This window comes from Dermacentor variabilis, chromosome 3 (assembly GCF_050947875.1).
Source record: "Dermacentor variabilis isolate Ectoservices chromosome 3, ASM5094787v1, whole genome shotgun sequence".
Classification (NCBI taxonomy): Eukaryota; Metazoa; Arthropoda; class Arachnida; order Ixodida; family Ixodidae; genus Dermacentor; species Dermacentor variabilis.
Genome location: NC_134570.1, coordinates 163,867,250 through 163,893,380, shown reverse-complemented (window position 1 = coordinate 163,893,380; position 26,131 = coordinate 163,867,250). Strand labels below are relative to the sequence as shown.

At 44.6% G+C, this 26,131-nt stretch overlaps 1 protein-coding gene across 1 annotated transcript in view; it reads left to right on the top strand.

The window, feature by feature from the left end:
* Window positions 1-214: 214 nt before the first annotated feature.
* The window catches only part of LOC142574301 (uncharacterized), a 175,089-nt gene continuing 149,172 nt past the window's right edge, over window positions 215-26,131 (top strand). Inside the window, exons 1-2 of the mRNA XM_075683419.1 lie at window positions 215-324; window positions 25,801-26,083. Of these exons, the coding sequence (XP_075539534.1) occupies window positions 301-324; window positions 25,801-26,083 (307 nt within the window). The 5' untranslated portion in view covers window positions 215-300. The remainder of the gene's footprint in view (window positions 325-25,800; window positions 26,084-26,131) is intronic.

Below are 26,131 nucleotides of genomic sequence, written 5' to 3'. Positions count from 1 at the left end.
AACTGTGTTTTGTGCGTATAAAACTCGCAGCGACTTCGCTCGCAACAACAAAAAACAATTCTGCAGCTTTTGTCGTCTTTGTGCCGCACCACCTCACATCGCTCATTACTTAATTCCGGGATCTGCGGTGCTTCACAGCATGGGTGTACACAGGCTGCAGAAACACCACGGGGTCTGACAACGATGACACGTGAAGTACATGTGTTAGAGAAGGCTGCGAGCGACGTCATCAGCGGCAGAGATTCATGACGCTTCTTTTTTTCGGAGCGACGAAGCGTTCGAAATAACACTGGAGTAGCTATGGACGTCGACGGCTGCAATGAGGTGAGTAAAAAAGCGGAGCTCGCTCACAGACTAGAAATGAGCTCCATTAGTTATGCGGGAACGATATCACGTACTCGTTCTCTTATAACAGCAGGTAACGGGTAACATATCAGAGTTACAGAATGGGTCCCAAGAAAGGGGCAGCGCAGTCAAGGTTGGCAGAAAACCAATGATGTGATGAAATTAGGAACTTGGAGGGGAGGGGTGGGCATAAGATGGGGTCGACTGGTGTGACAGGGGCAACTGGACATCGCCTTCATCCTGCAGGGGTCATAAATATGTCATTTATACCGATAGAATGGCGGTGGTGGTGGGGGTTGTCGTCGTCGTCGTAGTAGTAGTAGTAGTAGTAGTAGTAGTAGTAGTAGTAGTAGTAGTAGTAGTAGTAGTAGTAGTAGTAGTAGTAGTTGTTGTTGTTGTTGTTGTTGTTGTTGTTGTTGGTGGTGGTGGTGGTGGTGTTGTTGTTCTTGTAGTATTAGTAGTGCGTTTATTATGTTTATGGCTTTTATGTGGATCGAACAGTCCCGGACACGGATTTGCGTGGGATACGCTTTTTTTATGTCGCATAAGTTTGGCTTTACAAGACCAACTCTGTGACGTATTTCTCAAGAGGACGAAACTAGTAACGGTTATCTGTCCCTTAAGTGCCCATAGTGTTCTCTCACACTGCTGAACAAGTTTATCTTGCTGCGCGACATCACGAATAAGGGATGCGTGAACTACGTGCCTTAGTGGTGGGTGGTGCGATATCTCGGTGAAGAGATGTATATTTCAAATAATTGGTTGAGATGCTTGGTGACCCTGCTGACAACAAATTGCAGCAGAACTCATGTCACGATGGCTGTCGACGGAAGTGCGATTACCATTCATACAGTGTAGCGACACAGTGCAGTTCCGAAGTGCCGTTTATTTCACATCCATAGTAGTCATTGTGAAACTTCAGTTGCTTCGGTTATATGCGAAGTACTCTGGTGTCGTTCCACATTTACTATGGCACTCGCTTGCCAAGGTTACCCGTGAGTATGGTAGCTTGACGACGACTGTGTGATTACCGTGTAGTGACATGACGAAGCAGGAAGGACGTTAATACAACTACAAACGTAGTATGATGATGATGCCGTGACGACAGCAGTATGGTCACAACCGGATAGCGAAGCTGGAATGACTATGATGGCGCGAAAACAACGGTATCACGATGGCGGTCTGACAACGGACGCATGATGACGACTTTCTGAGCACGACGCAATGACGATGAGGGTATGAAAGGCATTAAATGACGACGAGGCATTAAATGACAACAGCCTAATTACGATAGATTGAAGAAACATATTTGACGGCGATAGATTAACGAAGACGCTACGACGACGACGGCATGGCTACAATGGTATAGCCTTACTGTTTGATTACGACGGCGAAATGAGAGCGTAACGACGACGACATGACGACGACTCTGTGGCAACAATAGCGTGGCGACGACGGTATGATGACAGCCGGATGGCGAAGTTATAATGAGATGATGGAACAATCGCGACGGCAACATGACAACGAATGCATGACGACGACACAATGACAACGGTGGCTTTACAATAGTATGAGCACAATAGGATTGTATTATGACAAAAGCCTTGGACGGCGACTGTACCGTGACGCTTGTATGACGGCGATAGCGTCAAGACGATAACACGATGAGTCGGATGGCGAAGGTGGAGTAAGGCGGTGTAATAGCCGCAATTGCGACACGTTCGACTGTGACAACCAAGGCACGACGAGTGTGTGAATACTATGATGTGATGACGAGGCATGAAAAGCGTCGGATGGCCAAGCTGGAATGACGACAATGGAGTGACCACAAGCACACACCTAGTGACCCAAGCTACTAGGCAACTTGAGCCATGAGGTAGGCATAGACGGAGTGTAGACGACGGCATCACCAGAGTGAGATCATCCAGTTGGAATGACGACGATGGAACGACCACCACACCATCCCGACTGAGCACGTGCCTAGTGGCCTATGCTGGCAGATAACTTGGACCAATGGGTTGGCTTAAGAGGATAGATAGATAGATAGATAGTCTCAAAACGTGTGATGAAGGCAAAGAATTCTAATTGCATTAAAACTCCGGTAGAACCCATCTGGCGATGACAGTCGACGTTAATGCACGTAACATTCAAGCAACCTAACGACACATCGTACTGCCATCGCCGAAAGGCGTCATGTATCAGCCGCTTACTCCAGCCGCTCTTCCTCGCGCTTCCCTCTGGACACGCGACGCAATCTAGCGGTACGCGCGCTAATGTCCACGCCGAATTCTCCTCTTTTTGCGTGGTCTCCGAGATGCGTGGCAAGCCGGTGCGTGCTAAAGCTAACAACTGATTCGCCACCACCTGCGGACATTCGTGGCGCAGCGCGAGAGTGTCAGACTGGGATTCCATTCTGTTCATCACCGGAGAAATCGTTAAGGATTTCTTTTTCATTGAAAAGGTGGCGAAAAGAGGCTAGGTTGATGCAACAAAAGTGGTTGAAGTTGGTTAGGAATGCTAATGCTGTCTAACTTACGGTGAATAACACTTAATCCCCTCGCTTTTATTTGCTTCTCCCATGTTCACACGGCTGAAGCAAGTGTCATACACAAATTAGGCCAGTGGCAGTAACGGATGACAAACAAAAATTTTGTTGTGAACAGAAATATTTTGCTTCAGACGCCATGAGGGATCTAGAGGCGGTTAAAAGGCAATGATAGAAAGGAGATTAAGTCCGTGTTGGCAGACATTTTTATGAATATATTTTTGTTACCATCAATATGCATGAAAATAAATTATAAAGCGAATGGCAAGAGAAAAGGGGGCTCGAATGTTGCGAAAGGCCGCCTTACCATTAGCCTTTTATAAAGTACGGCAGTGCAGTATTTTGCACGTGGGGACACCTATGGGGTCAGATGTTGAAATTTAACGAATGAATACCAGACGAAGCTAGGGAACGTGCTACGAACGACAGAAAGCAAAAGAATAAAGCTTAGGGGTACAAGCACGGCAGCAAGAATTATAATACAGAGCTGAGTAGCTGATGCTATAGGTAAGATTAAATTGCTCAGCTGAGTAGATCATGTAATGTGCAGAACAGGTTAACGGTAGTTTATTGCAGTCTTGTAATAAAATAATGGGCGTCATTGGAGTGGTAACGCAGTCGCTGGTAGCAGTGGAATCTATGAAGGGAAGAAATAGCTCGGGTACCTCTCTCAAGGGCACCCTATATCTACTCAAGGGCACCCGCTTGGCAAGGTCGTCCTTGAGCATAAAGGCATGACGATAACTGCATGAAGCTGACGCAGAGATGATGGAATGACGAAGAAGGAAAATGTAGATGGAATGACGAAGGTGTATAACGACGACGGCATGACGACAATCAGATGTCGATTCTTAAATTATGATGATGGCATAGTGATGAAAAGGTGACGACGAGGGCATGAGGGCAATGAGATGACAACGACGGCAAGACAACAGTGGCGCGACGACGATGGTATGACGTCCACCAGAGGGGAAAAACGGGAATTACGACGATGGTACGACGGAGACAACACGACGAAGCAAGGAATGATATTCTACGTAAAGAATGCTATTCGCATTAATAGCAGCACAGTTCAGAATCAGTTATTGACTTTCGAAAATTATTATATCTGTGTTTGTTAAGCTTACGACGTGATTTGCCTCATGTATTTGCTGCTAATTCGTTCCTTAATTCTGCAGTAGTAGAAATACACTTGTCAAGATAGGTGTCAGGCAAGGGGACACAATCTCTCTAATGATAATAATTTCTTGCAAGTTATGCAAGTTATTAGACTGGGAAAGACTTGGAATCGGGATCAACGACGAATATCTGAACAACATTCAACCTGCTGATGACACTGTCTTGTTCAGCAACGCTGAGCACGAATTGCAACAACTGATTGAGGACTCCGACCTAGAACCGAGGACTTCCGCATATTGAAACGTGTTCTATTTTGTTTATCAGGTCACCGCTTTTCACCGGCTACGAAATGTTAAACTTTATCGCTCAGTGCAGGAAACGCCTGCATGTATCGGACTTTTCTAAAATGTTATCGATGACTATGTCCGTTGTCTGCGGTCACCGCACCTTCGTGTTCTGATTGTTTACGTGCTGCAAATTGTGAAGTACTTTCTCGAAGACAAGCGGGCACCAGCGATTAATCTGGAGCCGTCGATGAGTCATGTATAAAAGCCGATGCGCTTGACCCGGAGACTAGAGTTTCGACGATCGCCGACTGTGTTCGCCGCTGTCATTGTTCATCGAGTGCAGCCTGCTTTTGTGGACACAAGTTCACCTAATAAAAAGCTAGTTTCGTCATTAGCATTTTTGCTCCTCTTTCCTGCACCGTCCCTATTGCGTGAGAATATAAATATTCAATCATACTCCTAGTAGGGTTAAATATTTATATGCAGAATACGAAAGTGACCGACCGACCCACCGACCGACCGACCGACCGACCGACCGACCGACCGACTGACTGACTAACTGACTGAATTGAATGAATAAGAAAGATTCATCGAAACACACACCGCAGGCAAACCATGACCATGAGCTTACCGCTGTCGTTGAAATGTGGAGCGCAATCATGGCACTGTGCCAGCAATAACACAAAGGAAGAAACGTGGAAGTTAACAAAGAAGCTTGTGAAAAAGTGAAGAATAGCGCAAGGAGCCATGAAATGAAAAAAAATTACCACCCCTTCCAGTCCGTGAAGATGGTCAAACAGCGAAACTGTGTTACACCGAGTGTTACACCATGCATGTCAAACTTCGCAAGCAGTCCGTATTGTAAATCTTTTGTTTCACCATTCTTACGCCTCATTTCCGCTTTTGCGTGCTTCACGTGGTGAGCAAGCTTTAGCCGTGCCTTTTTTTTTTTGTTTGTTTGGTTCTCGCTGTTTTTTGTTTTCCTTTTTTTCTTTTTCTTTTTTTGCGCGTGAGGTTTCTGCGTGGGCGCTGATATACGTGGCGCAGCTCGGGCTCGGCCCTACGATGACGAGCCCGTTCAGGGCCAGCTCTCGCTGACGCTCGCGGTAGGCAGCTTCTTCCTCGGGACTACGCACTACTCGTGGTCTTCCTATAGTTCTAGCTGGGATGGAATGTGTGGAACCACTAATACAAAGCTCCGTATATTGGGAACAAGGCCCATGCACTACTGGCGACGCCGGCGCTGCTATCGTTTTGACGATTGAATGGATTGGTTTGACAATTGATGTCGCCGGGTGTCGCGTTCCAATCACTGGGCACTGCTCGTTGGCCGCAAACTGCCAGCATAACGTTTGTTTATTTCGCGGCAGGGTGGAATGGAGGAGGAGGAAAAAACTTTATTCTTGTCCTGTACAAGGTGTTGCCACCTGCCAGGCTAGTCCCATGTTGGGACCGGGAGGTCAAGCCTCCTAGCCCTATCACGGGCGTACTGGACAGCCAGGGTGGAATCAATCGTCGATAAATACGATGCCGATCTGGCTCGATCGCCGAAAACGCGTCCTGAGACAATCTTATCAGACTCGCGTATAAGATAGCATTATCACAAGGGGAAAGAGGTCACTCCGAACCCTCTCGCCTTGTTGAGCTCTTCTTTTTCTCTCCCGCTATTTCACGTGGACTACTTCAAGTCCGACAACAACGGCAGAGGGTCCGCATAAACAGCTTCGCTGCAAACATGCGGGCGTAACTTTTAGTTAAGGTTTAGTGAGCAAACGGAGGTGGTTGATATTGTCAGGTTGCCATAACGGTGAAGAATGACGCAGTGTAAAAATATCAGTTACAAATTTAACCCTTTATTGGCCGAACTTGTGCCCAGAAAAAGAAGTAACGCTCAAGCACAACAATAGCGGCGAGCTAAGTCGGCAATCGTCGAAAATTTGACCAGTGGGTCAAGTTCGTCGGCTTTTATATATGACATGTTGAAAGTTCCAGCGCAATCGATGATATGCGCGTGCCTTACAGATAATGCTTCGCAATTCGCATCGCGCATACCATAAGACTACACATGGCTCGGCGACAACAGACACAACATATGGAATCAACGATAACTTTTGAGTAAGATCCAAATATGCTGGCACGTCTTACGCTGAGGGTGCTGTTACCGGGTGAAATGCAGTCGCTGAGAAAATGGTAAATAGGTGCACGTGGCAATAATAATATTGACATTAAGAGGAAAGGACGCAGTGGGCAGAGATAAAGAAAGCAAGGAGAGGAAAGGTAGTGGGGTCAACCATACGAATGTAGAATTCGCCATCCTACGCTGGTAATAAGAGAAAGCTAAAATGGAAAAACACAAGAGGATGAGGGCGAACACTCTGCGTGCAGTGAAGCGCCATGACATCAAAGTCAATTCTCGTAGTTGGGGATTTACGTTGAGGAAATCTGGGATGACCAAAGGACCAGTGGTCGCTCTGCGAATAGGAAACGGCACGTGAGCCATGGGGCTTACTCGAGACTGGCGAGCACTGGATTACGAGCATCCAGCACACGCACGGCACTTCGCACTGACTAACTTCACAGCTTGCTTACGAGTGTGCGAGGGCATTCACGAGGAAACGAAGCATCACAACCTCTTGCTGGTCTTCGGGCACTTTGTCGGGAGTAGACGCTGTGGGCTATGCCGCGATGCGCTGTATCGTTTGATGAGGCTACGGCGGTGGCATCGGCTGTTTCACCGGCTGTGACTTCAGCTTTGGCATCAGCTGTAGCTTCGTCTATCGCTTCAGGTGCGGCGGCGGCTGTAACTGTGGCAACGCGGGGCGAGCTTCAGTATTAATGTTCTCCGGCATGACTTTGTTAAACAGAGTCGACTCCGCTAGTCCTAGGGAGCAGAGGAAAAGTCGTTGGATGTGGGGCACTCTTCACAGAGGCATCGGCACTTTTTTACCGGTGTCTCGCCACCTCCTACAAGACCATCCTTTCCTTCTACATTTTGGCGGCAGTCCTTTAAGGAAGTATCATGTGTAACCAAGGCAAGTGGAGTACTTGAGAACTGTGGCTGCAGCGTAGGACTCTGCGCAGCGCGAGGAAAATCTCGTGTTTTAGCACAGGGCGCTCACGTGTAATAGCCTCATGAAATTACGACATTGGAGTGGCCTCGGCATAAATGGTAGCTTGGTTGTCTAAAGCGGGCCACTTTGACGTGTGACGGAAGAGAATTGCCTTTTAATATGGCCTTCCCACAGAGGGATGCACCGAAGGGAGACACATGAGTTATGGCGAAGCAATCAACAGGTGGCTTCACTAGAACCAGCAAGTCAGCGCTGGGGACGCAGACATTCACGTCGTAGATGGCACCAGTAGTGGAGCCACTGTCGAGAGAAATATACTAGTGAACCTTCATGCCGCCATGTTCCGTAAGTTTGCTCAAAGTGCTCAGCGTAGTCTCATACAAAACGTCAATAGCTAAGGCATTATTTCGTGTGTTGACTCTGACACCCGTGAATTTATTTGGCGTCACTGCTTCAAAAATTACAAAGAAACATTCCCTCTTGAGTCGCCTCAAGTTTTCGGTAGCGTGTTCGGGTACAAATAGAATCGTGCTGGCTACAGCACGATTCTACAGCACGATTCTGGTCCTACAATCGACGTGCTTGGAGGCAGATAGGCCTTAGTCTTTCTTCGTTTCACCTTGTGGCTGCTCACAAGCTGCAAGTCGTCATCGGTAAGCTCCCATTTGCAAAGCAAGTAGACACTGCTATCGCCACCATCGGTGTCACTCTGGAGGCCTGTCGAGTTTCTAGACGCAGCCACCTCTGAAGTCGCCATCCCCAGGAGAGGCGTGGGGAGGTCAACCTCCATTCGTGCCACAACGAATGGCGGCTCTGCTGAGGTATGCACAGAAATCCGATAAAGCAGCTGAGCTAGAGAAATAGCTTTCTGGCTCGCAAGCACTTCGTCTTCTGCCCCGAGCTGGGCAGACAACCGGTGAATCATTGGAGTTACAAAATGGGTGCCAAGGGAAGAGAAGCGCAGTCAAGGATGCTAGAAATATAGTTAGGTGGTTGAAATAAGAAAATTTGTAGGCGCAGCTTGGAATCAGCTAGTGCAAGGCAGAAGTTACTGGAGGTCGCTAGGAGATATATTTCTCCTGCAGGGGCATAAAAATAGGTCGGTGGTGTTTGCTTGTTGCTAACCTGCTGCCGTCGGGAGTACACAGTCGGTAAGAAAGTATTTGTATGACGTCTTTCCCAAGCAGAACACAATGCAAACATCAATCAACGCAGCCGTCAACTTTTTTTAGGGCTTAGCAGCACAGAGTTTACGCCTCCAGCGTAAACCAGAATCCTTTATTATGTACTGCGAGCGTCAAAACTCCACGGCGCGCGTTTTTCGCCATGCAGTTCTATCCCCACTCTGTTACTAAGAATATGGAGCTTAAGATATGGCCCCATATATGGCCCCACTGAAAATATCGGGCCTTGTTTTCTCCCAATATTATTTGTTATACCTGGAATCAACAGACACAAGATAACTACTTGACGCAAACTACCTGAATGTTTTTTTTTTAGTTTTGTTCTCGCAGTACTTGCGAAGTTCAGGTCCCGGTGCAAATATATACTGCGTTAGTGAACGCAAGTACGAACATGAAAGATTTTCCACTTGCTCCATCTTAAAACTCAGAAGTGGCAACGTCATACTTGGCAACGTTTTCGCAACGTTTTCGCAACTGATCGTGATGTTAGACGTAATAGAAGTGATCGCAGCCTGTCCATTGGCAATGGTTATATGAAACGCAAAGCTTCCTGAATTGATCACGTTGTTTGCTTGCGGTACTTTCGTTTGCACATGGCCATCGCCGTAGCGCTCATGGGACTACACCAGCCGCTCTTGTGAATGACAAGCCTCCGAAGGCCACTCACTGAGAAAGCGCTCTAATCTAGATGTTTTCTGAACACGGCGTCATTTTCCCACGCCAATTTTGTTTAAAGTTGAGGAAAACACACAACGTTTCGGTGGTAATTTAGCAGTGGTGGAGGTTATAATATCCCCAAGATCAAGAATTTCGTATTCCCGTCGAACTCGGCAGACAACACTGTACGACTGAATCGCATGTAGTATGTCATATATTTGGCGGAACAAATAAAACAAGAGCTTCATTATGTACAGCTTGGGTCAAAATTAAACACCACGGATTTTAGCGATCCACTTTTATCCACACTGAATCACTAAGAATATCGCCTCGTATATGGCCCAACTTATTATACGGGGCCTTCTTTTTCTGCATCTTTGGTTATACCTGAAGTCAACACCCAGAAAATACGTACTTCAGGCGAACTGCCTGAATGTTTTCTTTTAGTTTTTTTTTTGCCATACCTTTAGTGCTCAGGTATCAGTGAAAACATACACTGTGTCCGTGAGGGTGAGTACGATCTTGCACTATTTTCAACTTGCTACATTTTTAAACTAACACATAGCAACGCGATACATGTGACAGCTTGAGTGTCAGTCGTCAGCCGGCTTTAGTTAGTGGTATGCACAACACCGTGATTGACATGCATTACTATGTTTGCGAATAACTTCAATGTAAGTACATTTTTAATGCGTAAGATTTCCTTGATGACCTCCCCAGCCCTGTCACGCGAAGAGCGTAATGCCTTGAATATGCACAAGAATGCGTAATTTGGAAAGTAAAGACATTTGTTCGTTATAAGTGCGTAAATATGCATCGATAATGTGGTTTGTGCTAACATAGATTAGGAGGTGGGCCAACTTAAAATTTGGATGTGGGCAAACTTTACATTTGGACATGGCCCACATTATACCGGGGGGTAGGCCAGGTTGAAATCTGTGGTTGGTGGGCGGGCCAATTTGGGGGCGAGCAAAATTATGTTAGGGCTTGGACCAACTGGGAGTAAGTGGGTGGACCAACTTGAAATTTGAACATGGGCCAAATGAAATTGGGGGGTGGGCCAACATGAAATTACGGAGCAGTTCAACTTAGGTTTGAGGATAGGCCAACTGTAATTTGGGGTAGGGTGAAACAGAAGTTTGGGGCTGGGGGGTGGCCCAATTGAAATTAGGGGGTGGGCCCACTTCGAATTTGAGTTCCACAACTGAAATGGGAGGCATGGCCAACATGAAATTTGGGTGTAGGCCAACTAGTTATTTTGGTGGGGCCCAAATGTCCAACTTAACGCTGCTTAACGTCCTTCCAGTTAGGAACGCCTTGCAGGCAAGCAAACGCGCTAAGACGCTTGAGTCGTTTTCACTGGGCCTTACCGAGGCGCACTCAGGCGAGAGCTTGTGTGGACGAGGAACGTGCGCATAAGGCAGGCTTGCGAGAGTGACATGGCGTCGCGGCGATGTACTCTCCCCTCACGCAAAGCCTCACGCGCTACTGCGGCAGCTGACGTTCGCTTTCAACCGCTCAGCTCCGTCAAGGCACGCTCGTGCCTAGCGTGCCGGCTTAATTGATGCGATTCCACAGAAAAGGCCAGATGCGGAGAGAAAATCTGACGGTTGTCTACTACAGCCTAAGCATTCTTCGCCACCGGAAAGGCCATGGGTAGACGCGCATAAGCTAGGAAAAGCAAGTAAGCAAAACTGAGCGAAAACGAAGTCGCAGCCGAGCCAACCAACGCTTACGCATTGGTAGGCGATTCTCAGAATTTCTGTACTTTTTTGGCGAATACGGCCCGACTTATGTATGTGCAGACGACGATTGACCATTTCAGTGGCGATCCATAGCTGAAATCATAAATTTCAAACACAGATTTATTTTTCTTCATGGTATAGAGTTCCAATATCACAAAGAATGGACGGTGGGCAGAAAGCTGCTTTCTGCAGCTAGAAAACAGCCCTGCGCTTGTATATCACACGTCGTTCGGGCAGATACGCACATTGTACTTATCCACCGTCTATTGGACAGGTACGCACACCATACACACAAATTACACAACTGCGAAACCGACTATTGCTTGAAAACAACGATTGATATTTGAAGGATTAGACTTTGGTCAAAATAGTAGCTGAATAAAATCAACTAAAACAATTTTGTTCATTGTACACTTTGTGGTAACGTACTGGCTTCAATAGACCAATAGTACAGTCATTAATACTGTCACGTCCTGCTAACGCTGACGCCCGTGGTATAGCAAAAATTTCAATCACGAAACGAACATCTTATTGGGCGAACCTGTGCCCACAGGACACAGTGCCACTCGAAGCGTAACGATAGCAGCGAGCACAGTCGGCAATCATCAAAATTCCACCTACGGGTCAAGTGCATCGCGTTTTTAATACATGACTAGTCGAACGATCAAGCGTAATCGCTGATGCCCACGTGGCCTTCAAAAATACTTCACAATTCGCATTGCGCATACAATAAGTTTGCACAAACTTTGGCGATAAAAGGCATACCAGATAATATCAGCGATAACGATCGAGTTAGTTCCAAATTATGCGTGCGCGTCATGCACCAAGCCATAACTAACTTGTTAGCGGGTGAAGTGCAGCCACCGAGAAAAGCATAAATAAGTACTCATCAATGGGAAGGATTGCAGAACATTTGTAATATTGATTACTGTGCCAGAATGTAATATTTATTAGATAACATGTTGAAATACGTAAAGCTAGGTAATTAGTATTGCGTTTGAGAAATCTTTAGGATAAATATTGTTTTCATTTGGAACATTAAGATGCCTCGGTAGAACTCTTGATAGTCACTCCTCGCTACATGCGGTGCGACCAAAAGGTGGGCACCACTGGACAGAATGTTGCGTGTCCTAAGTAGGTATGGAACAATTTAGTTTGAACAAGGGCAAACGAATTGATTACCTAAGTTCACTTTCGTACATGCTCAACAACTTGTAGAGCTACAGCTATGTGACTTTGAAGTCGCTAAAAGCAATTAGATATGGGTGAGTGTGTGTACCATGGCACGTTCGCGAATAAACGTATCGCTCGTTTTACTGCAACAACAATTATACGGACGATCCAGGCGAAGCTCCGTAGCTGTAATTTATTTTTATTTATGCAGCATTGATTTAGACACAGTGAAGGTCTTGGATGGCAAGGCTAAAGGCAGTACATTGTCTGCCTGACTAAGGCCCTGTCACCCATACATTGCTCAACAGTGCGGTAGCATATAACATACAGATAGTATACACACATATCAATAGCGTGGATTAGACATACATAGCATACATTGCAAACATACGTGCATCAAATTCAACAATCACTATACAACTTTCCAAGTAGAGATAGTTTAGGATCAACAGAGTAATATGAACACGAAAAAAAATTTATATATTTACAAGCACAAAATGAAACGCACTTAAAATAATTGTACGTAAAACACACAAAAACCAATTAGCACAATGTCAATCGGAAAGGGAAAGCAAATATTTTTTCATGGCACTTTTAAAGCAGTTTAATGATCTGAAGTTCTGCGCTATAGTGATCGTGTTAGGATGTGCATTTATGAAGGATGGGACTAAGTATGCTAGTTGTTTTCTACCGTAGTTCGTCCTGCAAAATGGAACTCTAATATGGTCATGCCTGAAATTGTATTGGGTGTAGCTTGAGAGGTGGTTTTGATAAAGAATGAGTGAATTTTTCAGGAGTTCGCCTCGTATGTATATAGCGAGCTTAAGTTCGTACAGTTGATTAATTTTTAAAAGTGCATGCTTTGTGAAAAAAGGTGCCGTGTGATCGCGGGGTCCAAGGTTCTCAACACAGCGAACTGCTTGTTTTTGGAGACATATCAATCGATCCAAGTTTGATTGGAATGTAGTCCCCCATACCAACAGGCAATAACTAAGATGAGACTGAATTAAAGCATAATACAGACGGCGTTTCAACCAAGTAGGAACAAGGTATCTAATTTTACACAATATGCCTATTGACCTACAAATGCTAGAATGAATCTTCGTTACATGAGGTGTAAAACTCAGGTTCTCATCAAAAAGCACACCTAAAAATTTAAAAGCTGAAGTCCGCTCGATTACACAACTATTGAACTTTACACAAAAAGCACAGTCATCAGGCCTATTTCTAGGCTTAAAAACCACATATTTTGTTTTATTGACGTTTAACTGCAGGTGGTTTGCTGATAACCAAACTAAAAGTTGATCTAACCAATTATTAGCTGTAATTTCTAGCACTCGTAGACTGTCACCTGAGAAAAACAAACTTGTGTCGTCAGCATACAAGACTATGTCTGGAGTAAGCGGTATGTTTACAATATCGTTTACGTATAGAATAAAGAACAGGGGACCCAAAATTGACCCTTGAGGGACACCGAGTGCAATTTCTTTCTTGTGTGAACAAAACCCATTATAACACGTATATTGTTGTCTGGTAGTGAAGTAATCCTGAATCAGTTTCAGGGCCACTCCGCGAACTCCGTAGTATGACAGTTTATTAAATAGGATAGTGTGTTCAATGGAGTCGAAAGCTTTTCTAATATCCAGGAAAAGACCAACCGTATATAGTTTGTTCTCGATGTTACTAAGGAGTTTTTCTTTGATCTTAACAAGTGCCATTTCAGTAGATCTGTGTTCACGGAAGCCAAACTGTTGGTCCACAAGGGCGCGGTTTTTATCTAGAAATTTAGTTAGTCTGCACTTTACGAGTCGTTCCAACACTTTTGAGAAAAGAGGTAGTATGGATATCGGTCTATAATTATTTAAATCAGCGACAGAGCCTCCCTTATGCAATACAATCACTTTGGCAATTTTCATAGAATCGGGGAAAATACCATTCACGAAAGCACTGTTACAGATATGGCATAATGGAGCCGAGACAACATCAGCAACAGATATGATTGGTCCTGCTTTTATGTCATCAGTCCCTGCTGCAGTATCTTTTTTTAAAGCCTTAAGAACGGAATACACTTCCGTTTCAGTGCAGGGTGATAGGAAGATAGAATTGGAAGTCTCGTGGTTTAGAAATATTTCAGGTGGCAGTAATGAACCACTAGAGTGGGATGACCCACCACCAAGTAAAAAATGATCGTTGAATTTATTGGCCAAGGAAGTTTCACTGTATTCAGTGTCACCAATCGTTAGAGTATTCGGGTTTGTGTTATACTGGGTTCCTTTTAACCTGCGAACTGCATTCCATAATTTCTTTGGATTGTTTGATACCGTAGAAAACATATGTTCGTAATACCTGTTTCTAGCTTTTTTGAGGTCTGAAGTCAACTTGTTTCTTATTTTCTTGTATTCATTTAGTATCGCAAGATCCCTGTACCGAATAAATGTATCAAATAATTTGTCACGTTTCTGCATTCTTTTATACATCTCTCGAGTTACCCACGGCTTCCTAGCTTTCTTGTAGGTCTTCATTTGTTGTAGTGGGAAAGCAGCATCATAACACGATTTTATTATCTGAATAAACGTATCATACGAAATATTCGGATCATTTTCGCTATACACTGTAGACCAGTCTGTATTCTCTATCATGGAGCGAAAGGAACTCATATTCTCATCGCTAAAGTGGCGACAGAAAGAAAGTTGACTTCGAAAACACCTTCTTTTGTTTTCATGTCGTGGCAAAAAACAAAATACCGGCAAATGATCACTTAAATCAGAGGTGAGAATTCCCGAAAAAACATCATTTGGATCGTGGTTCGTTATACATATATCAATTAATGATTCAGAATCTGGCGTTATTCTGGTTGGCGAACAAATTGTGTTAGTGCAATTATAAGAATGCAGTACGTCAATGAATTGTTGTGTGTGAGCAGTAGGTAATAATAAGTTAATGTTCATATCGCCAACCAAAACAACCGGGAAACTCAGATCAGAAGCATATTCCAATATTTTGGTAATGAATTCAATGAAATCATCAAGATCACCTGAAGGAGGACGGTACACTGATGCAATAAAATATTTACAACATTTTACAGCAATACACTCATAGGAATCAGTAACGCACGAGAATTCGCACAGCAGCTCGTAGGACAGATCGTTTTTCAAATAAAGTGAAGTACCTCCACCACGGCGGTGTTTACGATAAACACCTTCACATTTATAACCATCAAACTGAACAATATCATCCGCGCTTGTGAACCACGTCTCAGTAAAAGCTAGGACTTCGAATTTATGTTCTAAAGATTCCAAATAAGTTTCCGTTTCCATATATTTATTTTTCATGCTCCTAGCATTTAAATGAAAGATAGATAGCTTGTTATCTTTAAGAAAAAATGAAGCATTTATGGCAGATGTAAATAAAGAACTGTCATAGTAAGCTGATGCACATGTACCCGCCATGAGAAAAAGTAATCTGTAACGCCCAGAAGGCACGAGAAAGTCAGCGTATCAGAGATAAATCAGCTTCGCATGCAATACGGATTGCGCGCTCGCCCTGAGCCCTGCGCACGAACAGTTTGCCGTCCCTATGCCAAGCGAATTGGTAATGCTTCTCCTGACATCGTAGCTTCATTTCCCACAGAAGCTTCTTGTTTTCTGGCGTCAGATTATCAAGGAAGTAAACATTCTATTTCCTTGCTTTCAAATCATTCTTTTTTGTCATCCATTCATCCCGCATGACACGGGATACAAAACGGACGAGTACTACAGGTTCTTTGCCTGGTTTGGGTGGAAGCCTATGCATACGTTCAACATCTGCTCGAGACAGTTCAGCAAGTTGCAGTGTTTTCGCTAAGTTGTTTACTTTGTCAAGCAGTACTTCATTGTCACTGTGCGGAATACCATGAATTTCCAGATTGTGGTGCCTGCTATACTGCTCAATTTGGTTAACTTGCTGTCGCAGTTTAGAGATTTCTTCTTTACCATTGTTTACCTCAGCTTCTTCGACCTTCTTTTTCAAAGCAGCTATCTCTGAAGAATGTGTTTTCATTGTAGCCAGCACTTGATCATACGCATCCGAGAAATGCTGCACAGTTTGCTCTAATTTGCCTACTGTGTGCTTCAGCAGCATGAGTTCTTCAACTTTATTCATAATGGCCGGTAGTTGCATCAACTGCTTGTTAATTTCAGACAACATCCGTTCAACTCCTGAAGCTTGCTCGTGTTTCTCTTTTCGCACGTCAGCGGCAATTCGAGCTGCTAATACAACACACGTCTGACATTTCCAATTATTCTTTGTCACGTCATCTTGTGCTTTAAACGCGGACTTAGTTACGCTGAGCATGCGCCGAGGTGGTAACCAAAGCCGCATTCTGTGCACATAGGGTACGGGCCTGATTCTGGAAGGGTGTCATTGCAGACTAGACAAAGTACAGACACAGGCATTTCTAATCAAAAAAAGTGCATCAGAGTAACATTAGAAGCAGCAGTGGTGGTGGCAAGGAGCAAGCAATACTTCTACTAAAAGGTACAGTTTGCACCAGCACCAACCTGCAAGTATCGAAGAACTTGGTTATGCTTTCTGCGATGCCGTTCGCCACCACCACCGCAGAGCAAATGCACCGATGCCAGCGAAGCCTTGTCCTTTTAAGGAGCTCGATGACGTCACTGCTGGATGTAATCGTGGAAGGATTCCTCTGTCAGCGCCGGTGCCACGTGGGCGATGTTTCCACGGAAGGATAGCCGCAACTGCAAGTATCGAAGAACTTGGTTATGCTTTCTGCGATGCCGTTCGCCACCACCACCGCAGAGCAAATGCACCGATGCCAGCGAAGCCTTGTTCTTTTAAGGAGCTCGATGACGTCACTGCTGGATGTAATCGTGGAAGGATTCCTCTGTCAGCGCCGGTGCCACGTGGGCGATGTTTCCACGGAAGGATAGCCGCAACTGCAAGTATCGAAGAACTTGGTTATGCTTTCTGCGATGCCGTTCGCCACCACCACCGCAGAGCAAATGCCTTCGTCCTCATCATCAAATCGTCGTCCTCATCATCCTGACGTTCCGCATAAAGTCCAAGTGCGATACGACCAAGGCCGCGCGCTACAGAGTGCAGGTGTGAGGAAAGCACGTGAGCGTGCGCCGAGAAGGATGGTGGCTTGGTGCGGTGTCCTCTCCTAACGCGCGCAAAGAATAAAGGCTAGGATGGCGCGTAGAATTTTCGCGCCCGCAAGGGGCGAAAGTGCTAGGAGAGGGGCGAAGGCAAATTGGCAGGGTAGCGCGCGTCTTCGCTTCTACTGCAGCTGCGGCTGCGCACTGGGCGGCGCAGAGCGACGACGGGCGCACTTTCTCTGAGGTAATCTGCGTTGGTGCGAAGGCTAGCCAATACCAGATACCTGATAGCTTCGTGTGCGCTTGGCTCTTGCGTGCTCCGTTGAAGCGAGGGACAGCACGAAGGAGAATTCACTCGCCGCTATTTCCGCTCTTCATCGCGCCAGCATTTTGGTAGCAAGTTTGCGCGGTCATCGAGTGAGGTGCGTTCATGGTTGCATGTGTGTGAGTGACACCGCGCTTGCTAATGCAGTCTGTAAGCGAATATGTATAGCAGCTTGTAAAGTTGATAAGGCTACTAGCCTGACTGCATATAGCTGTCTTATATTTTGCTATTGCAACTTATGCTTCTCCTTCCGGGCAAAACTGCTACACTTTTTTCAAAAATAATTTTTACTTAAGTTTTGCAGATTTGCCCCGTAAAGCAAAGTAGGATCTTTGCTTGTGGAGGAAGTGTACATCGCAATTAAGAAATAATTCTGGGGTTTTACGTGCCAAAACCATGATTTGATTGTGAGGCATGCCGTAGTCGAGGACTCCCGATCATTTCCGACCACGTGGGGATCCTTAGCGTGTATCAAGTGCATGGTACACGGGTGATTCTGCATTTCGCCTTTACTGAAACGCGGCTGCCGCGGCCGCGATTTGATCCCTCGACATCGTGCTTGGCAGTGCTAAACCATAGCCACCATGCAACCACGGCGGGTATATGGCGATTTACTATACAGTGTAAGCATTCCATTCATTTTTAATTTTCCGCTATCTACTTGCTCATTCCAAATGATCGATTGAGTAAAAAACCGCGCCTAGGCTTTTTACAATTATCTCAATAGTACTGTTGCCTTACAACAAGATGAAAACTCGACAGTATATTCATTTTTTCAGTATAGATAGAATGTCTTTCGTGTTATTTCAATTATTCATTCAGCAATTTCCAGTGTTGATTGCCGCAAATAGTAAAATATAGTTACTTTAATAAATGCTTCGCGTTCTCTTTTACCTGAAAGTAGGATTGGTAACTGATTAGTGTGCGCTCTAATATTTACTGCAACGCGTGCAAAGCGCTTATCATTATTGTACAGAAGAAACAGTAGAGGCTGCAAAGTGGTTCCGTGGGGTACACTATAGTGGAGGGGTACTAGCTCGAAAATTTCTTCTTTTGGAAGTGCTGCTTGCCATTGTTCAGTCGTCTTAGCTAAACGCATACCACAAATCGCGACTATATGCTTGGTTCTTGCCTTAAGAAAAATTCTATCGTAAGTGCTTTTTTGGAAATACCTACGCTCAATAGTAGGACGATCCACATCATGCGCGGCCAGAGCACCTCAACGCGTCCAAGGAGGAAAGCTGCTTACGCAAAACAACATGTGTGGGTACATATAGAAGATGCGTATTCACAAAACGCTATTACTCTAGACTGGACCGTAAGCGCATGCAAGTAGCAGCCAATTTTAATGCTGGACATACTATTAACGATGGCGACATGCCAATGGCAAAGGGCACTTACGAATGAAATACTTTGTGAATCCCGTCCTAGGTCCAGGACATCTTTGCTTACCTGCTTGGATGCAAACGTCAGATGCACCTGCCCTTCCAGTGGGTGTTTTCAAAAGCGCTAGAGAGTCGAAATGTTTCCGGCAGAAGCCATCCCAGCATGACTGTCGGCGTTAATGTTATGATTGCCGCAATGTAGCGACACACTGTGTTGCCCCGCCCGAAACGCATAATGTATGAGGCATACACTGCAACCAGGTGGCTCTCGCGCGCTTCCTTGTAGACACGCTGCGCCATCTAGAGGTGCCGCCGCGATGTCCGCGCATGGCACGTGTCTGAACATATCTTCAGACAAGCTTCTCTGAATGTATGCGATGTAGGTTCCATTACGCCCAGCACCGGATTAATTTTAAAGGATTTGTTTTTCAGATTGAAGAACAGCACATACCTAGTAGCTTGTTCCAGGTGCACAAAACTGCAGCGAAAGAGGTTTACTGGAGAGTGGCGCGGACGCAGTGGCGCATGCCCACTGAGCCAAGTTGGCTAAAACCATGGCTACGGCGGCTACCCCTTCGCGCCGCCTTCCACAGACCAGTGACACAAACTCAGTGACCCAAGCTGACTGGGGTCCGTTGAAGAACGGCACATACCCAGTTGCACATACCGAGGAAGCCAAGTTTGCATGAACAAGGTTCACTGAAGAATGGTACACAGCCAGTGGCACATTTCCAATTGCCCAACTTGGCGTGAAGGATGTTAGACACAGACGACCACACCTAAAACTGACTGAAGCTCCGAAAGAACGACCCTATTGTGAATCCTGTGACAGCACGGCTGCCGCAGTCAGCGTTGCGGAGCCGATTGCCGAATATTTCCGGTAACTAGGCGCGAGTAAAAGGTAATTGTTTGGATCAGACATTACAACGTACAATGCCTCCACATATCAAACTGCGGGTGCTACGCGGGTCATACTTGGGAACGATGGTACAGTGTTACTAAGCAGGATGTCATTGTCATTGAAATGATAACGTTTTGATTCTGCTAGAAAACGCTGCACTTACGCTACAATGACCATCGTTTTTGAGATTCAGCCCTAGGCAAAATTCCAATAGAAACCTCTATTGGCCTTATGTGGAATATATAGGTCCAGTCGAAATACTTACAATAATTCTAGAAAAAAAATCAGAGATAGGTCAAAAGCCTCACGTCGGCAGAACCTACCGATGATATTTCGAAACTCCCGATACAGGGTACACATTACTCAGGTACAGCAGTTGTGGACAAATTTAATGGACATTTCTTTAAAAGCCGGGATATCTGAGAAGCCCGACACAAGCAACACTGATTGCATGTCATACATTACGCGTTGTGCTGTGTCGTCGATATTTCTCACTCCCGCTACTGAATTAGAGATTCATGACCACCTGCAGAAAATAAAAAAAAATGATAGTGCATGTGGCATAGACGAAATTAGGCCTCAGCCTATTAAAGCGATTTCTCATATCAATGTTCGGCCACTCTCTCGCATTTCCAACTTAATTTTTTGTACCCGAATGTTTCCTGATAAACTAAATATCGCAAGGGTGCCAGCAATATTCAAAGGAGGCGACAAAGGCGACCTTGGCAATTACTGGGCGATCTCAGTCTTGCCAATATTCTCAAAAATTCTTGAACAGGCCATTTATTCTAGGTTTTCCAAGTGTTTTCATCAAAACAACATAATGACTAAGCAGCAGTATGGCTTTCAAAAGCAAAAATCTGCTGAAGTGGCCCTATTGGAAACAAAAGATAAAATTATTGTCAACTTCGAGCACAAACTGTTCACTTTAGGCTTGTTCCTTGATTTCCGTAAAGCATTTCACCTGGTAAAGCATGACATATTATTAGACAAACTGTATAAACATGGAATTAGAGGAGTAGCTTTAGATCTGGTTGAAAGCTACCTTAAAAATCGCGTTCAATACACTGTCATTAATGACTTCAAATCTAGGATGGGGCATATAACATGCGGCGTTCCTCAGGGGTCAATTCTTGGGCCGCTTCTTTTTCTAATTTATGTAAATGATATCGTAAATGTACCAAACACGCCACATTTAACATAATATGCAGACGACACCAGCGCTTTCTTTTCCGGCACGGAATTAAAATCATTACATGATCACGCTAACAATTGGCTGCAGGAACTGTCAAAATGGCTTAAAATTAACAGTTTAGAATTAAACATAAGAAAACAAAATATGTTACATTTAGACCTCGTAATAGGCTAGCTCCTGACGAGAACTTTCATTTTCGTAATCAAGTAATCGACCGAGTTACATCATACAAATTTCTTGGTACACTTTTTAACGAATACCTCGATTGGTCTATGCATACAAATATTGTCCGCGCGAATGTGTCGCGACAGATTGGTATTATATGTAAATTGCGAAGCTTGATTCCAGTGTGATTAAAGAAACAGCTGTACTACACTTTGGTAGACTCACACATTAATTACTGTCTACTTGTGTGGGGTACCACAACAAAAACAAACATGAAAAATATACTGGTGTTCCAAAAAAGAGTATTACGTATTATCGAAGGTGTACCATACCATTGTCACATATCTCCAATATTTAAAAAGCAACAAATCCTGACTATTGGTAATATACTCAATAAGAAAATAGCTACCCTAATGTACAACAAAAGATTATCTTATCCATCTGGTTTCGTAAATAAACACCTTTGGAGAGAACACTGCCATGACTTGCGACATACGTTCTATAAAAAGGAAAAGCTGCACACAAACTACGGCACCCACAAGCTTGATTACCTAATACGAGATTTCTCACACAAACACCCTAATGCATCGTCTATTATTGAAAGAAGAACTTTTGTCCACGGCCTGAAAAAAAAAACTATGCATACCTACTTATTATCATTTCAGTAGGTACGGACTATGTGGGCAAATGATCACCTTTGTTGTACTCAATTGTTGTAATGTTGTCAATGTTGTTCATTATATCGTCTAGTGTTTCTATAGTTACTCTTGAAGTCATCATATTTTACATATACTGTGTATCCTTGCAGTTATATGTGGTTTCCACTACTTTTTTAACTTTTTTAAGCTACGAATTGCCGTTTTTTTAGTGCTCTCCTTTTGTTTTGTTATTCTCATTGAGTGTTTGCGCTTATAGGTACCTGCTGCTTTGTCAGGCATTTATTTGCCTTTTCGCCAGCGTCGACGGAAAATCTGTTCATGATTGTGCGACATAAACAAACTTAAACAAAAGTTACAGGTCCCATAACAGACGTACAGATCCCATAGCAAAGACTGCATGTCCCATTAAGATTTTTGCCAGTCCTATATCAGGGAAATACAAGGTGCTATAAGGCAAACAATGCTTTCTGGGCCCAATTGAAGCAGTGTACTGATACAAACTTGTATTGGACAAATAAAGTGTTTTATAGGTACCAATAAACGTCATGCAAGTAGTGATCATTATATAAACTTGTATTGGTAGTACTACTCGACAAGAAGCCAACCAAGCATATGCGCTAAACATTAAGAATGAAGACACAGAGGGCGTCGCTTTATAAATGAATTATGCGTTCCAAGCGAAATAGTTCTTGCAATGACGATATTAGGTAACGCTTATGTTTCACTGCCTAATTTCGTAGAGACTAAAGTTGGTCACCAGCACGTCTGCAGGGGTAGTACAGATGGGGCTATATATAAGCCGAGATTCCTTATAAACGTGCTGTGCTATGTGTGAGCTATTCGGCAAGGCAGCAGCAGCAACCACGATCAGCAGAGTGCGACAGATTTTGTCTAGAAAGCTTCGCTTTAAGATGAACAATCAATGTACCTTAGTACAATGAACCACTTTGGTACGCAGTGCTTCTATCTACACCAATACACTTGTAAACTAATAGACCAATATAGACTATAAGGGCCCTATACCGTAAAACTATTCCAATATGTTTTTATTCCAATGTCCTGACGTCAAATTTGCGTAACCGCCGACGCAAGCATCGGGCGGTGACTCGCAGGGTTTTCTGAACAAACCAATAAAAAGCTCTCCTCCTTTATAGGAGGTCACTTTTGTTTGCTTTAAAAACGATAACATTGCCTACACTGAGCGGCTTGTCTTATCTAACTGACTGACAAGAGGCGACGAGCACGCTCGAGTGGAGAGGGATTCGTAGGGGCCATAGAGTTTCTCACTACATTACCTAGAGGGAAATCTGGCGCTGCTGCGCTGTGGTATGCATGGGAATGCCGGTATATCGTGGATTCGGATTGGCATCGTTCTCGTAGAGACAGGACACCTTGAAGACGCGCTTGGCAAGTACCGTCCCGTCTGTCACAATGATTCATTTTCTACTAAAACAGCACGTAAAAAGCTGTTTTAGGTTTATTATTACGCGAAAACATGTTTTGCTTAACTATAAGAACTTGTTATTGTGTGTACGACTACATGTTACGTAAAAAGTATCAGCGGGCCGCTAAAGTTGGAGGACAGACGACAAGGTTCGCGCTCGCTTTGAAACAGTTGGTCCTCTGTTCATGCTTTTCGCTTGGTCATGCATCGTGGGTGAGTAAAAATGTAATATGCGTGAATGGAAACATTTTATGAAGATTTTACTTTGAGAACGCGTTATTTATGTAGCCATATCCACGTTTTAGACGAAGCCTCTTACAACACCAGCCAACACGAGCCTCGCAGGCACATATACCGTCATTCCCATGACGGCACGGTGCCCCCTTAAGAAACTCCCATAGACGGTGGCGCCAGATTACCCTCTAGGTGTTATAGTGAGAAACTCTATGGTAGGGGTCGAGCCACTGCACTGAATATCGATAACCGGATGAAGAGGGTGGTGCCGACGTCTAGATTGGTCCGCTTTCCCTTACTTAGCTTGCGGTGGCTGGTCGAATATCGCGGCGGCATGCAACGAGAGGTTAAGAATGCCGCTAACACGGATCCTCAACAAAGAAGAGTTGCAGACCGAGGTCGTAAACATGCCGAAAGTGCTTGAAAACGTTACGCGGCAATGCAAAAAGGTTTATTGTACGCAAATAAAGCTATGCTCCCCGGAAGGTGCGACTAGCCAGTGCCTGAGCGATTGGCGGCAGCCATCGTTTATTCCTTTGGAACGGGGCAGGCTGAGGCTATTCAGAAAAAAAATCCAGTTTTGGTCGGCATATTAATGTATCTTTAACTCGTACACGTCACTTTGACGCGGTGAGTTTTCGCGGTTTTGTGACGTCGAGTGACAGGCAGGTGAAGTGGGTGCAGCCCGAAAACTTTTGACCAATACCTGAGGGCTAATGGCGAAAAGGCGTCGAATCAGAAATGACTATTTTTTTTGTTCGGCCCTATCATGCATAATCAATGTGTACTCGTCATATCAGATGTGGAGCTATCGCGGTTTTCGTGACGTCGCTTGACAGACATGTGAAGTGAGGGTGGTTCGAAAAAGTTTTTGACCAATAGCGGAAGGCTGATTGCAGAATTGAAATAGAAAAGTGTGGAATAGCTTTATGCTATAGCGCCCTAAGTAAACGAGGTCTATATCATAATCCAACAGACCAACACAAACAACCAGTGTTATTAGTGTATAAGGTTAATTGTTTCGTAATCCAATAAGATTAAACGTATATAAACCAATAAAATATTTATATTGAGAATTTTCCTTGGGAGTGCGGCGCGCTTCTATCATTTATTGATTGCACTGCTAGAATATTCTCGCGTGCATATTGCAATTTGCATAATCATATAATCTGAAATAATTCAGATTATTAATGATATTTAGAAGACGTTTACGAGTCTTAGTAGGAAAAACGCGTATTATAAGTTCCCAGTTTGTTTATTAATTTTTCATTCTTCTTAGTTCTGGAAAATCCTTTTCATCTTCCAGATAATAAAGACGCACGAACCATGGTTGCCTCTGATGTTCACTGACACGGACTTGTGGCACGCCATAGGACTTAGCTATTAATTTCGCACGACACAAGTGCCCGCGCGATAAGCAATAGCTGGGGCGTGTAGCTAACTCAGTGCGCTGTGTCCCACCGTTCCTAACCAGACAGCATCCAGATAAACGCCCTTGTCTTACCTGCACCGGTTGAAAAGAAGGTGAGCCGCAGGTACCTTCTACGATCTCACGCTAGCAGGTAAAATTCGCTACGCAGATAATGGAAGGCCAAGCAATCAGCCATGCTATCAACTCCAGCATACCATTAAAGCTTGCATATATATATATATATGCATGCAAATGTCGCTTAGTGCACAAGCTTTAGCGCTGGCAGAAATCACTCATGTAAGAAAACGAAGGTAAGTGTCGCTGCCTGAAGAAAATATTAGTTTACTCTGAAACTGCTACACGACAGAACAGGCCGGCCTAATGAGCTAGCACACGACAAATAAATGTAACAGAGCACGTGCGCTACACAATAAAACAAAACAAGAATTGTCTGCGGGCAGGAGTTTCTCTCAGTGAATGTCATCACTCCACTGCAGCATACGGTTGCTGATGTAATGAATCAATTTCGAAGTAGACAAATGTGTCACGCGCTCATTTCGAGGCCTTCGCTATCGCTATGTACGATGTCTTGAATTCACCTTCATGAAGGGAACTCGGTAAACGGCAATTCCATTATGGTTCTCGCAATGTTCCATCGATGTCAATTTGTAACGTGCGGTTTCGTTTGGTGCGATATGCATTTGCTGTTCACTGATCACGCATGGCGCGATTGTATGACTGACACTGTTAGCTATTATTGGACTTCGCGTGTATCACAGTTTCTCCGCGCGTTTTCTGATTTAGTGTGCGTCAACCAACCGATATTTGACATACAACTCGATTATCCTCCCTTATGTAGCAGGATCTGAACTCGCCGCACCGCAATGGCTGCACCGTGGAGGCCAAGGACACCGGAAAGGGCCCGAAAAGTTACTGCGGCAGCAAGGATGCGTCATCGGTGGGACCTGATGGCAGGCTGAGCTGGGCCATAGCGATCACGTGCTTCGTGATCAACTTAATCGGTGCCTGCTTTTTCCGCTGCCCTGGAATGTTCTTCAACTCCTTGATGGACACCTTCGATGCGAGCCGAGGCGATGCATCCGTTCCCGTGTCATTGTACGGGGGATTCTACAACATGGCCGGTAACCTTACGCATGTTCTAGTGTAGCACCTCCCCCGCCTGCTATGCT